General features: G+C 40.0%; 2 protein-coding genes across 2 annotated transcripts in view; one reads left to right on the top strand and one right to left on the bottom strand.

Annotated features, from left to right (window-relative positions):
* Nucleotides 1-2,629, bottom strand: part of pcid2 (PCI domain containing 2) — a 13,836-nt gene extending 11,207 nt beyond the window's left edge. The window contains 3 exon segments of the mRNA NM_001200397.1: nucleotides 1,526-1,615; nucleotides 1,723-1,777; nucleotides 2,559-2,629. Coding sequence (NP_001187326.1) covers nucleotides 1,526-1,615; nucleotides 1,723-1,758 — 126 coding nt within the window. The 5' untranslated portion in view covers nucleotides 1,759-1,777; nucleotides 2,559-2,629.
* Nucleotides 2,630-5,548: 2,919 nt separating this feature from the next.
* The window catches only part of cul4a (cullin 4A), a 29,334-nt gene continuing 19,600 nt past the window's right edge, over nucleotides 5,549-15,282 (top strand). The window contains exons 1-8 of the mRNA XM_053676045.1: nucleotides 5,549-6,121; nucleotides 10,208-10,323; nucleotides 11,891-11,995; nucleotides 12,600-12,668; nucleotides 13,945-14,018; nucleotides 14,117-14,279; nucleotides 14,470-14,559; nucleotides 14,714-14,796. Coding sequence (XP_053532020.1) covers nucleotides 5,989-6,121; nucleotides 10,208-10,323; nucleotides 11,891-11,995; nucleotides 12,600-12,668; nucleotides 13,945-14,018; nucleotides 14,117-14,279; nucleotides 14,470-14,559; nucleotides 14,714-14,796 — 833 coding nt within the window. The 5' untranslated portion in view covers nucleotides 5,549-5,988. The remainder of the gene's footprint in view (nucleotides 6,122-10,207; nucleotides 10,324-11,890; nucleotides 11,996-12,599; nucleotides 12,669-13,944; nucleotides 14,019-14,116; nucleotides 14,280-14,469; nucleotides 14,560-14,713; nucleotides 14,797-15,282) is intronic.

Below are 15,282 nucleotides of genomic sequence, written 5' to 3'. Positions count from 1 at the left end.
TAACAGTTTCTCTAACGGTTTCCTGATGAAGATTACAACCTTAAATCTAATCAATTATTTATCCCTTGACATAATGCTAAATAATTTGTCGGTAATCAAATAATTATTCAATACATGTGTTTTAATCAAGGTTACACGGTGTGGTTTAAAGGAATATGCCGAGGTTTTCAACTTACTGTAACACGAGTAATCACAGACGAGAATGATTCCCCGTACTGAATATCTGAGGACGAGACTCGCACTTACTTTAAACTGTAATCGTTATAATCAAAGGCTAAAGGGAGCTGTTTCTATCATTGAGCATTTCTTTTAAATAGAACATATTTTGTAGAATGTTTTACTGAATTCTTCAGTCAGAGGCTTTTGTTACAGCGCTGCTCAGACGCTGGTGATTCATTTTCTATAACAGCAGCAGCTGCAAGGCAAACCCCCGATGTATATCTACAGTCCCCTCTGAAAGTATTGGAACCGCAAGGACAAATCTGTTGTTTATGCTATACACTGAAGACATTTGGGTTTGAGATCAAAAGATGAATATGAGACGACGGATCAGAATTTCAGCTTTCGTTTCCTGATATTTACATCTAGACATCATGTTAACTTTTCAAGTGATCAAAAAAAATAGTGAAACATGGCACCTAACAGGTGTTTGGTGTTGTCCAGGTGTGTCCTGTTAGATTTTTATTAGAATTAATTTCATTTACTATTAATTTATAGAATTAATAGTTCTGAATGTCTACTCTTGGGTCGAGCCTGTGAAGACTGCATTTGCTGTTAAAAAGGATAAACCAACATAAAGACCAGAGAGCTGTGTATGGGAGAAAAGCAAGCCAATTTGAAGATGAGGAAATAGGGAAAATCAAACAGAGCCATTGCACAAACATTGTCAATAGCCAATAGAACAGTTTGGAATGTCCTGAAAAAAATAATAAACCACTGGTGTACTAACAAATAGACATGGAACAGCTCGGCCAATGAAACAACAGCAGTTGATGACAAACATTGTGAGAGCTGTGAAGGACACAAAGCATTCACAACGCTTCATAACATTGGGATTAAACCACTGGAGTCCCATGGATTACTTTACGATTCCTTTATGACATTTTTGGAGCTTGAAAGTTTTGGTGATTCCGAACATGAACTTACGTGTTCTTACGTCTTCGGAACGACATGCGCGTGAGTAACTGATGACAGAATTTTTATTTGTGGGTGAACTACCCCTTTAAGTGCATCAGCTCATTTGGAACAACAGCTTTGCTAAAACTCTCTCTCATGTCTGTCTCATCCTATGATTTTTTTTTTTTGTACTGTAACAGTTTTACATTGTCATTATAAATTACACAACTTTATACACACATTGAAAAAAAAATGTCAAACTACTCTTAAACCTAAGCCATTTTCAGGTCGATTCCAGCGCTGTTCCTCTGAACAATCTGGAATAAGGTCATTGTAGTGTTGCTTATCATCACACACACTAACTAGTCAGTGAAAAACAAATAAACCAGTAAAAGAAAGCGTGCCTTACCTGCAGTCGAGGATTGGCTACATGTGGGTGTTTAAAAGAGAGAAGCTCTGCACAGAAACTGCCTTCCCTGTTCTCAATGGCCTCCACCATCTGAAAGATAGACTGCTGTTACAGTATATACAGTATTTTATTTTAGACCATTTATTTTTCAGTAATGTCACTCGGTACAAACCAACAAACCAACAAACCAACCCCACCTGCTGGAGATACTGGTTGATCGTGATATGAGCCATTCTGGTCTTGGGTTTGAATCTGAAAAAATAAAATGAATGAATAAAAGAAAAACATTTGAGTTTGTTTTCAGCAGTAAGAGTACATGCGCAGTGATGGAGGAGAACTGACTGTTCACACACACGATGGAGGAGAACTGACTGTTCTCACACACACACACACACACACACACACACACACACACACACACGATGGAGGTGAACTGACTGTTCACACACACACACGATGGAGGAGAACTGACTGTTCACACACACGATGGAGGAGAACTGACTGTTCACACACATGATGGAGGAGAACTGACTGTTCTCACACACACACGATGGAGGAGAACTGACTGTTCACACACACACACACACACACACACACACACACACACACACACACACACACGATGGAGGAGAACTGACTGTTCACACACACACGATGGAGGAGAACTGACTGTTCACACACACTTACTCACACAAACAAACAAACAAACACACTCTCTCTCTCACACACAAACAAACAAACAAACAAACAAACAAACACACACACACACACACACACACACACACACACACACACACACACAGTCTGGAACTCTAGATCTGCAGAGTGAACTTTAAAGGCAAATGCGCTTCATAAACCGGAAGCTCAGTGTTTATAAACAGCATGATTGAACCTGCTAAGCTGGTGTGCTAGCTACACTACATGCTAACTACGCTAACGCTAATTCAGGGTGTTGTCATCAGACAAACCCGCCCTAGTGACAAGGACTCGGTGTTATTATCACGAAGACCCAAATATATTTATTTTTTTTTACCTCTAAACTCTCACATCAGCCTCTGAGTTGCGAAGTGTGCACGAGCGTTTAAACGCGCCGGATACCGTCACAGACTCACTTCCTGTTTACACGAGCTGACAATTCCACTAACGCAGATTCGCGACGTTTCTCACGGACCACTGTGTACTGCACACAAAACTAAACTAATACTACTACTACTACTACTACTACTACTAATAATAATAATAATAACAATAATACGTCTAATTTAATTTATTTATTTCACTCTTCTACTGACATTTATTATACATCAGGTTTATTTCACCTATTTCACCATTTTCCTACTAAAATCTAATTTTGAGTTGTTTTACTTACACAAATATAAATCTATTTATTTAGACACTGTGGGGAAAATGAAGATAAATAGATAAACAAATAGCTGCGAATGTTGATTATTCATTTCTTCTATAGTTGACTGGTTAATCTGAACATTTTTCAATGACAGTTACATTTAGCAATCAATAAAACCCGATATTTGTTTGTTTGTTTGTTTCAAAGGCTCAAGAATTTTCTCATTTTAAAAGTTCACCTTCTTAATGATTTTTTTTCCTCATCAGCACATCAGCAATGAGTGTAGAGCTGAAGAAATCAAAGTAAACACGATGATAAACACAAAAATATGTTGTTGTTTTTTATTTTAGTGCTTCACTGAGGCAAGAGAGCAATCATAAATTCTGTGTATTTAATTGGATAGAGTGCAAAAGTTGGCATTAAAAGAAATATATATATATATATATATATATATATATATATATATATATATTATATATATAGATAGATATATAGATAGATAGATAGATAGATAGATAGATATTTAATGTATAACTGGACGACAGTGGGTTAGATTTCACCGATGATACTTATTCATTATTACTATTAAGAAAAAGGTCAAATATTGTATGTGAAGATATTAATATAATCAATATCTGATATCAATTGAACGTATATACATACAGTATGTGTGTATATATGTTTTGTCAATTTCTAGTTTTAAGATTATTATTATTATTATTATCATCACTTTATATGCAATCATTAATAAATAATTTTCCGTGCTATTAATGTTCTGTGTCGTTAATAATCAGCTCACAGCAGTGTCCCTCAGTAAACAAAGCACATTGAGGACATTTCCCAGCATGCACTTGTCTCAGAAGAGAAGCGCCAGGTTGCCAGCTCCATCGATTTACCGCATTAGTCATTGAAATGATTTGAAGTGAGTTGTTGTTAGGAGTGTTGCATACAGGGTTTAGAGCGGTCAGTGAGGACCCTCAGACATTTTACTATCCATCCATTTTCTATACCGCTTATCCTTTCAGGGTCGCGGGGAACCTGGAGCCTATCCCAGGGAGCATGGGCCACAGTACACCCTGGATAGGGTGCCAATCCATCACAGGGCACGATCACATACATATTCCACAGGCAGTCACACGGCTCCCCCTTGCTGCAAACAGCAATAGAAACCCTAATATTTTTAATGGTTTTAATGGTTATAATTGGAATTGTATTGGTTTTAATGGAAACTGTAACGGTCCCTGTGGGTCTCTACTGGTCATTTGTTGCTTTCTATTGGTGGCATGGTACAGTTTGTCTAGTGGATACCATTAAGGGTCTTGAATAAGTCCTACGATGTAATGGAAACCATTTGGTAATGGTTTTAATGGTTAACAGCTGATGGGAACCTTCAGATTCAAGAGTGAATTTGATTGGACAGAAAATCTGATGAGAAGCTGAAGTGCAGAATGATATCATCACAATTGTTGATCCTCATTGGTGGTAGAGAGAGAGAGCATTTTGAATGTGTCTTTTTGTCATCTTTTTGTCATAGTTTTTGAGCACACTAGCTTATTGAAAAACTTAAGGCTGACATATTCATACTAAAACCCACAAAATGTCCATTTTGATTTCATGGGGGACCGTGGGGAACATGATTGGTTGGAGCGAGACCACGCTACGATTGGTCAGCACAATGCGGCGGTTGTCCAATTGGCTTGAGTAGACGGTGGACAGAGTCCAACTGCAGTACTTGTGAACTATTTGTGTGCGCTCTTGATGCTAGAAATGTTTCAAAATCCTCAAATGAATGCAGGGAAGAGTTGTGTTTGTGACGTAAAAACATATCTGTAAATAATAATAATAATAATAATAATAATAATAATATTAAATTTGATCTCATTTTATTAATTTGTCCATTTAATTTATTTTTGTGAAACTGCTAACATATACATGTGGATCTCATTCAACGCATTCGTGAATTTGTTTCATTTTTGTAAATCTCTACATTTATTTGTGGATCGTAATCTATTTATTTGGGATTAATTCCAGCCCCATATGCTGCAGCAACTGGAATAACGTTGGTGTGACGTTCGATATTGGCGGATATGCGGAAATTAAGGGACCGTCTCTAAAGTTACATACGAAATTGTTAAACACGTTTCTAACTTCAATAGCATTTGAAGGGAATGATGTACAGTCACGCAACCAAATGTAAAGTGTTCAACTAGGTGTCGTGTATGATGCACACCTTTTAGATTTGTGATATTTATCAGATAAATATACCAACACCTATAAATATACCAAAACATACCTGACACCTAGATGAACACTTTCCAGTTGGATGTGTGACTGTACATCATGCCATTCAAATGCTATTGAGCTTTAAATTATGGTATATTTTGTGTATGAGCTCATGCAGTAATAAAATACACGGCAATATTTATATATGATTTAATAGTATATTTCGTTAAATATCAAAAATCTAAAAGGTGTGCATCATCCCTGACACCTAGATGAGCACTTTCCAGTTGGTTGTGTGACTGTACATCATTCCCTTCAAATGGCATTGAAGTTAGAAACGTCTTTAACAATATCGTATGTAACTTTAGAGACGGTCCCTTAATTTCCGCATATCCGCGAATATCAAACGTCACAACTTTATTCCAGTTGCTGCAGGATAGAGTGGGTTTGGTGAAAAGGAATGTTTTGTGCAACCCTGGCAACCCTGATATACAGGCCATTTTGTTGTGGTGTTTGGGGGAAAATTAGCCGTTAACTATGAACACTGTGCGCTTTCTCCTGGATTCCGTGTGCTCTCTCTGTCAGATACCGAGCCAGAACGCCACATAAGGTTTGGACGTGTGCGACCGGCGGCTGTTTGTAATTATTTACCCTGTTTACAGCTTTGTTTTTACCTACTTAGCTAGCTGCCGTGCTAACTCAGCTAGCAGGCTAACTTGAGCTGGAGTTCCTCTCGGCTTCAACTTTGTCAGTGAAAGGCTTGGAGCGCTTCCTGCCGTAAACACACCGAAGCGCGTTCAAGGACCGAAGAAGGCGAACCGTTCTCAGTGAGAAAAACACAACAGTGACGCGTCGCTTTAGCCAGAGGAAAGAGAAGAGAGAAAGTTGTGTGTAAATGATGGCAGAGGAGTCCCGACAGAGCAGGAGCGCGGGTTTCTCAGCTCTGGTTGAAAACAGCAATGGAGTGAGTAAGAGCCCGAGCTCCAAATCCGGCACCTCAAAGAAGCTGGTGATTAAAAACTTCAAAGGTAAACACATCATCTGCACTGTGCTAAAGCTAACTAGCTAAGTTTTCATAGCGGAATTAGCCAAGACGACCGTTATGCAATCTCGCCTAAATGTCAGCCCTGTTACCCTGAGAGTCTTCACACTGTAAACACCCAGGTTCAGCTAATACTACATCTAACGCCTGTTCTTCATAACTACATCATGGGCTTTGGGTTTTTTTAGAAATCATAATCACACACTGGTTTTTCTTTTCTGTAATATATGACTTCCCTGCTGCAATTCTAATGGTTTCCACTGCAAATACCATTACAAACCATCAGCTAACCATTAATACCATTACCATTGTTGGTCCGTATCCATTAGACATAACATGCCACCAATAGAAGGCAAGAAATTACCAGTAGAGACCCACAGGGACCATTACAGCTTCCATTAAAACCATTACCATAATTGGCCTTTAATGGTATCCACTAGATGTAACTTGCCACCAATAGAAGGCAAGAAATTACCAGTAGAGACCCACAGGGACCATTACAGCTTCCATTAAAACCATTACCATAATTGGCCTTTAATGGTATCCACTAGATGTAACGTGCCACCAATAGAAGGCAAGAAATTACCAGTAGACCCACAGGGACTATTACAGTTTCCATTAAAACCAGTACATTCATATTAAAACCATTACCATTATTGGTCTGTATCCACTAGACATAACATGCCACCAATAGAAGGCAAGAAATTACCAGTAGTGACCCACAGGGACCATTACAGCTTCCATTAAAACCATTACCATAATTGGCCCTTAATGGTATCCACTAGACATAACGTGCCACCAATAGAAGGCAAGAAATTACCAGTTGAGACCCCCCAGGGACCATTACAGCTTCCATTAAAACCATTACCATAATTGGCCCTTAATGGTATCCACTAGACGTTACATGCCACCAATAGAAGGCAAGAAATTACCAGTAGACCCACAGGGACTATTACAGTTTCCATTAAAACCAGTACATTCCCATTAAAACCATTACCATTATTGGTCTGTATCCACTAGACATAACATGCCACCAATAGAAGGCAAGAAATTACCAGTAGACCCACAGGGACTATTACAGTTTCCATTAAAACCAGTACATTCCCATTAAAACCATTACCATTATTGGTCTGTATCCACTAGACATAACATGCCACCAATAGAAGGCAAGAAATTACCAGTAGAGACCCCCAGGGACCATTACAGATTCCATTAAAACCATTACCGTAATTGGCCCTTAATGGTATCCACTAGACATAATGTGCCACCAATAGAAGGCAAGAAATTACCAGTAGAGACCCCACAGGGACCATTACAGTTTCCATTAAAACCAGTACATTCATATTAAAACCATTACCATTATTGGTCTGTATCCACTAGACATAACATGCCACCAATAGAAGGCAAGAAATTACCAGTAGAGACCCCCAGGGACCATTACAGCTTCCATTAAAACCAATTAAATTCCTATTAAAACCATTATTGCCCCGTAGTGGTATCCACTAGACATAGCATGCCACCAATAGAAGGCAACAAATTACCAGTAGATACCCACAGGGACCATTATAGCTTCCGTTAAACCCATTACAAATTCTGTGAGGGTTTCTATTGTTTTTATGCACACTTTTAATGGTGTATATGGTGTGTGTGTGTGTACATATATCTAATATATATTTATTAATATCTTCATATATTCTAATAGCACAGCTGTGAAGGTGCTCTGTGATTGGTGAGAAGGTGGTGATTAGTTTTCTGGTACAGCAGCTCTGACAGTGGTGTGAAAAAGTATTTCTTCTGTTTGTGTATATCTCGTACTAAATTGTTTTCAGAAATTAAAACCAAAATTGAAGATAAAAACAAAGGCAACCCGAGTAAACACAAAATGCAGTTTTTAAATGATAATGTAATTTATTGAAGCAAAAGAGTTATCCAATACCAACTGGGCCTGTGTGAAAATGTATTTGCCCCCGTAGTTACTAATTCCCCAAATCTATGAAGCTGCATTCACAATGGGGTTCAGCTGGACTAGACACAAGCAGACCTGATCACTGCAAACCCTGTTCAATCACATCAACACTTAAACAGAACTTTTACAACAGCATGAAGTTGGTTAAAAGGTCTTAGTCAGTAACACACAGTGCCAGAATGGAAAGAAATTCCAGAAATGATGACGAAGAAGGTCAGTCTACAAAATACAGTCTAGGAAATACATCAGTCTGGGAAGGGTTACAAAGCTATTTCAAAGTCTCTGGGACTCCAAAGATCCACAGAGAGAGACTTTATCTCCAAATGGAAAAACTCGGCACAGTAGTGAACCTTCCCAGAAGTGGTTGATCTTCCAAAATTCCTCCAAGAGCACAGCAACGACTCATCCAGCAAGTCACAAAAGAGCCAAGAACAACATCAAAGGACCTACAGGCCTCTCTTGCATCAATAAAGGTCACTGTTCATGACTCCACTATCAGAAAGACACTGGGCAAAAATGGCATCCATGGAAGAGTGGTGAGGTGAAAACCACTGCTAACCCAGAACATTAAGACTCATCTGAATTTAATCAAAACACACCTTGATGATCCTCAAACCTTTTGGGAGAATGTTCTGTGGACTGATGAGTTGAAATTGGAAATGTTTGGAAGACTGGAGTCCCGTTACATCTGCCGTAAACCAAACACAGAATTCCACAAAAAGAACATCATATCTATGGTCAAGCATGGTGGAGGAAGTGTGATGGTGTGGGGATGCTTTGCTGCTTCAGGGACTGGGCAACTTGCAATAATTGAGGAAAACATGAATTCTGCTCTCTACCAGAAAATCCTAAAGGAGAACGTCCGGTCTTCAACTGGATCGTGCAGCAAGACAACGATCCAAAGCACAGGAGTAAGTCCTAGTCCTAGAAGTAAGTGAAAGACTGATCTCCAGTAATCAGAAGAGTTTGGTTGCAGTTATTGCTGCTAAAGGTGGCACAACCAGGTTTTATGTTTAAGGGGGCAATTAGTTTTTCACATGAGTGATAGGTGTTGGATAACTTTTTTTTTTGTTTTTGCTTCAGTAAAATAAATAAAAACTAAATAATAATGTATTGTGTGTTTACTCGAGTTGCCTTTGTTTTTTATGTTGTATTTTGTTTGAAAATCAAACTATTTAGCATGAGATGTACACAAAAACAAGGGATCAGGATTTTCTCAGCACTGTATCGTAACGACTCGTTCACAGGGACTTGGATAGCGGATCCTCTTATAATAAATAAATAAGTCAGTAAGTTTTCTGCCGCGGGAGAGTCTTCAGAGAGACAGATGAAGAGGTTGTGGTTTGTTTGTTTGTGTGGTAAGGAAACGACGGATTATAGCCGTTCTACCGTAAGTCATACCCGGAATGATCTTGTGGACGTTCCACGACATTTAGTGGTTAAAAAGCATGGTGTGAGCTTCATTAATGAATGTAAAACTGCAGTGGTTAATTGGGAAAAGCTCTGCGGTGTACGAGGAATAAACACACTCGAACAGTTAAAGGTAACGATTCACGCCACCCTGTCGCGTTTTATTTGTCACGTGTCGAACACAAATCTTTTATTAATCTCCACGAAGGACGAGTTGGGTTTAGAGAGAAGTGAAGACGTTTGCACCTGCATGGCTTCTCGGGGAAATGAAAGGAAGGGGAATGCATTGATTTCGCAATTCCTCGACAGAATCAAAAGGGAAGGGTTAAGAAAGGCAAAGAGTCAGACGTATGAAATGAAGATAATACAGGATGAGTGATATGACAATATAATCTCGATATTGAGAGAAATGACGTCGCAGTATACTTTTCTCAGCTATTGTTTGTATTTTTGTGGGGGTTTTGGGTTTGTTTGTTTTTTTTGTTTGTTTTTTTAAAATAACAAGCAGCTGATTTGACAATTTGTTGTAAAATATATCTTTTCCTTTTCAGCGTTAATTTAATTTTGTGTATATAATCCCCTTCAGGACTTTCCACCACTTATACCTGTAAGTTAAAGTAAGAATTAGAGACTTCTTGGCCCCTTTGTCTGTTTACCTCCGAAGTGTGTGTGTGTGTGTGCGATGTTGTTGTACAGACAGACCCAAGCTGACGGAAACCTACACCGAGGACACGTGGCTGAAGTTGCGCGATGCCGTCGGCGCGATCCAGAACAGCACATCAATCAAATACAACTTGGAGGAGCTTTATCAGGTAACGTAGTCGTGTCTCAGAGGAAACACGAGCACAGCTGTTTGAGTGAAATGCAGATTTGGGAGGAACGACTCCAGCCACTGTGTATGCCATATTGGCCTGTTTTAAACCGTAGATGTGTCATAGCAGCGCTTTACTCTCTTCCAGATTAGTCCTGTCTCAGCGTTGTTTATAAATGAGACGCAGTGGCTCTCGGAGTGGGTTCAGTGATGTGTGAAGCATAACCGGGGGTCTGTGTGTTTATTTATTTATTGTTACATTAATGGAGACTTTTATCAAAGAGATTTATATTTATTACTGAGGTCTCATTATCAGCTGATTTAGTGGTTATTTGAATGGAGTTTGTTTAATCCAGGGAGCTCGGTGGTTTAGTGGTGAACACGTTTGCGTCACACCTCCAGGTCTCCGCCCTGTGCGCACAGAGTTTGCATGTTCTCCCCATGCTTTGGGGGTTTCCTCTGGGTGAAGACTTGTGTTATACTGTAGGATGATTGGCATCTCTAAATTGCCCGTAGTGTGTTTGAGTGTGTGAATGAGTGTGCCCCTTCTCCAGCGAGTCCCCCAGCGATGGATGGGTTTAATCCAAACCTCACTATGTACCGTATACATCATGTAAATCGTTCATTCACCTTTTAGTAAGTGCTTTATCCCTGGTCTGTCACGGAACATGTGATGGGAGGTGGGAATGCAGCCTGGATGGGAGGCCAGTCCATATATATATATAATACACACACACTCATTCACACCTGGGGCAAATCAGCATAGACCATCCGCATGCTTTCCAGCTAAAATACTGTATGAATGTACATGTTTAAATGATAATGAGTCTGTATTTAGCACGTATACATTACAGCACAGTGAAATTGTTTTCTTCGCATACCCCAGCATGTCAGGAAGTTGGGGTCAGAGCGCAGAGTCAGCTTTGATACAGCGCCCCTGGAGCAGAGAGGGTTAAGGGCCTTGCTCAAGGGCCCATCAGTGGCAGCTTGGCAGCGCCGGGGCTCGAACCCTCAACCTTCCGATCAGTAACCCAGAGCCTTAACCACGGAATGAATTTCATAGTTAAAGTAGTCCCTGGCCGCTAATAGTTTGTCACCTCGCACGTTAAAGTAATTCTGAGAGTGCAGCGTGACTAGATTCATGTTTAAAGTTGCTCTGCGTTGTTTAGCGGAATACGTTTAGAAAAGCGCTTGCGTGCGTTTACATCAGAGCCGCAGCACGGTCTGCCGGAGATAAACTCGGTCTGGTTTTCAGTAATGATTTCTGAATATCTAGTGTGCGGTGTTGATGTGAACCTAATTCGATTCCCCATCTTCTGCTTCCTCTGCTGGAACGAATCACATCAGTACGTACTGCGTCAGGTTTGTGCGGCTGGCCTGGATGTCGTGTCCTTTCTAATTTAGTAAACATTCTGCTCTAGCACACCGTCGTGTAACGGTCAGCAATTCCTGGCACCGAAATCGGAACACATTCAAGGTCGAATTGAATGACGATGTATGATATTTGTGAACTGTGTAAACGGTAATGATCTTTCTTTCTCTCTCTCTCTTATTTATTTTTTCTTCAGGCAGTGGAAAATCTTTGCTCTTATAAGGTCTCGCCCATGTTATACAAACAACTCCGGCAAGTGTGTGAGGATCACGTGCGAGCACAGATCCACCAGTTTAGAGAATATCCTTCACTGCGGTTCGGTGCGTGCGTATTTCAGTACCGATGTAGTTTACTGATGTTTATTCTGATGCCACTTTTGTCTTTCCAAACAAAAAGCCCCTGTGCGTGTGTTCTCTCTTCCACTAGGGGGCATCATACCACTACTTTCACCACATGGCCCACAATCACTGCGTGCTCACTATGAAGTACCTTACACAGCTCTTCCTTCTTACTAGTTGACCAGTAATTCAGAAGGACAGGTCTTTTCCAGAGTTGAAGCCAGAACTGATTCAGCACGCTGGTGTTTTTATTTTATTAATGCAGTTAAATTCTGATAAACAGCAGCAGTCTCGTCAGTTACCAGGCATACACGGGCTACAAAAGACATTTCTATTTTGTTCTGTTCAGCCTGCACTGTCAACAACAAATATAAACAAATCCAATGCAATAAATATGGAAAATGCTCAATAAATCACCAGAGTATCAAATTACACTAATTAAAATGCAGTCGTGGGTGACCTGATGGCTGGGGTGAAATCAGCAGCTCTTACTAGGCTCGACAGTGAGCCAGATGTTTTGATGTCAGGGTGTATTTATAAAGTTGAAGACCTTAACCCGCTCTTACAGACTCCCTGGATAGTCTGTCTTTTCTGAAGAGGATGAACAGATGCTGGCAAGACCATTGCAGACAAACAGTAAGTAAGAAAGAAATAACACGTGTTAGATTTAATAGCTGATCGTCTGAAGAAGGTTGGCCAATTCGAGGACATGAATATGAACCAAATTAAGCCACAATCTAATCTGTGAGATTCACAATACTCTTGTAAATACTGTAGCTGAAGGTCACTGCACTGCGGCTCCCTGTATTTCTGTGGGTTTGGGCCAGTGATTAAAAACGCACGACTCTATTTTGACTTTCAGATCAAACTGCTAATCCTAGAGGTTCATATACTTTTGCCACTCTCAGATATGTAACATCGGGTCATTTTCCTCAACAAATAAACGACCAAGTGTAATATTCTTGTCTTATTTGTTTAATGAGTTCTCTTTGTCTACTTTTAGGACTTACTTTTAGTATTTTGTTTTCTGGGAGACACGTAACTATCTTATTTAGCATCTGAAGGGCAGTACTAAATGGAAAACAAAACAATTTACACCGATCATCCTGTTCAAAAGTTTACACCCCCCTGGATCTTAATGTACCGTGTTGCCTTCTTGAGAATCAGTGAACGTTTGCACCTTTTGTAATAGTCGTGTACGAGTCCCTCAGTCGTCCTCAGTGTGAAAAGATGGAACTCAGCATCATATAGTCGCTGTTGGAAAGGGCTCAAATATGCAGAAGATGCTGGAAAAGTAAAGGATGTGCAGGACCTGGAGGATTTTTCTGAAGAACAGTGGGCAGTTTAACTGCTCAACTCTCACAAAACATAAACACAGTCTCTGATCATCCAGGTAACGACACGCAGGATTAATAATCAAGGGTGTGTAAACTTTTGAACGGGGTAAATTTTGTAAATTCAGCTATTATCTTGTCTTGTGGGCTATATGTGAACATCTGTTATGTGTAATAGTTTATTCAGGACAGAACTAAATAAAAACCGGGATTTTTATCATCCGTCTTATTTTGTTAACAGTAAGATTTAGCAGATTCTACAAGGGGTATACAAACTTTAGGGCACAATTGTGTTATATATATATATATATATATATATATATATATATATATATATATATATATATATATATATATATATATATATAAAAATGTGTAACGAGAGAGAAATTCTTAAAATCATTATGAAGTAATCTACAGTATTCATTTTGTCTTGAATGTTACTCTTTTAAAAGTACACTGAAGACAGAGGTCAAGAGTTCCTTTGGGACATCCTCGATCCTTGCATTGTGGCAGATGGTCAGGCCTGTGTGGATGTATATTCAAATTTGTATGCCATATGCCATTCTTTTCTCTAGATCATGATCCGTAGCATTTTCCTCTTTCTTGATCGCACGTACGTCCTCCAGAACTCCCTTCTTCCGTCCATATGGTGAGTCAACCAAACTGAAACCCTCCTTGCAGCCTTTTAAGCCAGTCTGAAGTCTGTCCTTACGGCTGTTGTGTCTCGTTCTGTAACGCCCGCCGCAGGGACACAGGGCTGGAGCTGTTTCGCACACACATAGTGGGTGACGGTGCAGTCCAGAGTCGTACAGTAGAGGGAATTTTGGAGCAAATTGAACGAGAGAGGAACGGCGAGACTGTGGATCGGAGTCTCCTGCGTAGCTTACTAGGCATGCTCTCAGACCTACAGGTGATTTTAATTATTTATCTGTTTGTTTGGTAGTTTTGTAATAAATCGCACAATAACAGGGAGAGCAGTTTCGTAACATCAGACTGATGATGCGATCCTGTCGGTCATTACTGTGAATTCTCTGGTATTTACTTACTTGACTTTATGTCTCATGGAGATGTATTGTTGCATGTTATTGTTTGTTTTGTAGGTGTATAAGGAGTCTTTCGAAAACAGGTTTCTGGTTGAGACGGATCGCTTGTACGCAGCTGAGGGCCAGAGACTGATGTTAGACAGAGATGTAAGTATAAACAGATTGACAAATGGTTCACGTGTGTGTGTGTGTGTGTACTCTTACTTTTCCATTTTAGTTGTTCACCCATACACAGTATGAAAGATCTCTCTGTACCATTTGCATTTTACGGAGTGCTTTTGTGTGTTTGGGTTTCCTTCAGGTACCTGAATACCTGCACCATGTAGCACGGCGCCTAGACGAGGAGAACGATCGTGTCATCAGTTACCTAGATCAGAGCACTCAGTAAGTTCTACCCCTGCAGGTCCAGGTAGTAGTTCAGGCTAATTTGTATTCAACGCATGACTCTGTGTGTGTGTGTGTGTGTGTGTGTGTGTGTGTGTGTGTGTGTGCGTGTGCGCAGAAGCAGTAGCAATGCAAGCTCAGTCGTTCACACACTCGCCTGCATGTATGTCTGGAGGACTGAAAGTGATATTTACTAGATGGCACATCTGAGCCAAAATCTCCCGGAGACTGATGTTAAACAGACCCACAAGCTCTGTTAAAACTTTGCCAAAAACCAGTAGACAAAGTTTGACCGCGTGAAAGGTTTTCCCAGGCCACCACACGTACGAGTTATCAGTCAAGAGTTCCCAAACCATCACAAAGACCTCAAGATTATTAGAGCCGAGACATCTCAAAACAGAGACTATGTTTTCATGCAAAGATTTTCCACTGTATAAACTCATACAACCCTGTGTTAACAGCACCGGTAGGATATGATTCTTATAC

This window comes from Ictalurus punctatus, chromosome 26, assembly GCF_001660625.3.
Source record: "Ictalurus punctatus breed USDA103 chromosome 26, Coco_2.0, whole genome shotgun sequence".
NCBI classification, from domain to species: Eukaryota; Metazoa; Chordata; class Actinopteri; order Siluriformes; family Ictaluridae; genus Ictalurus; species Ictalurus punctatus.
This window is presented reverse-complemented; position numbering and strand designations above follow the sequence as displayed.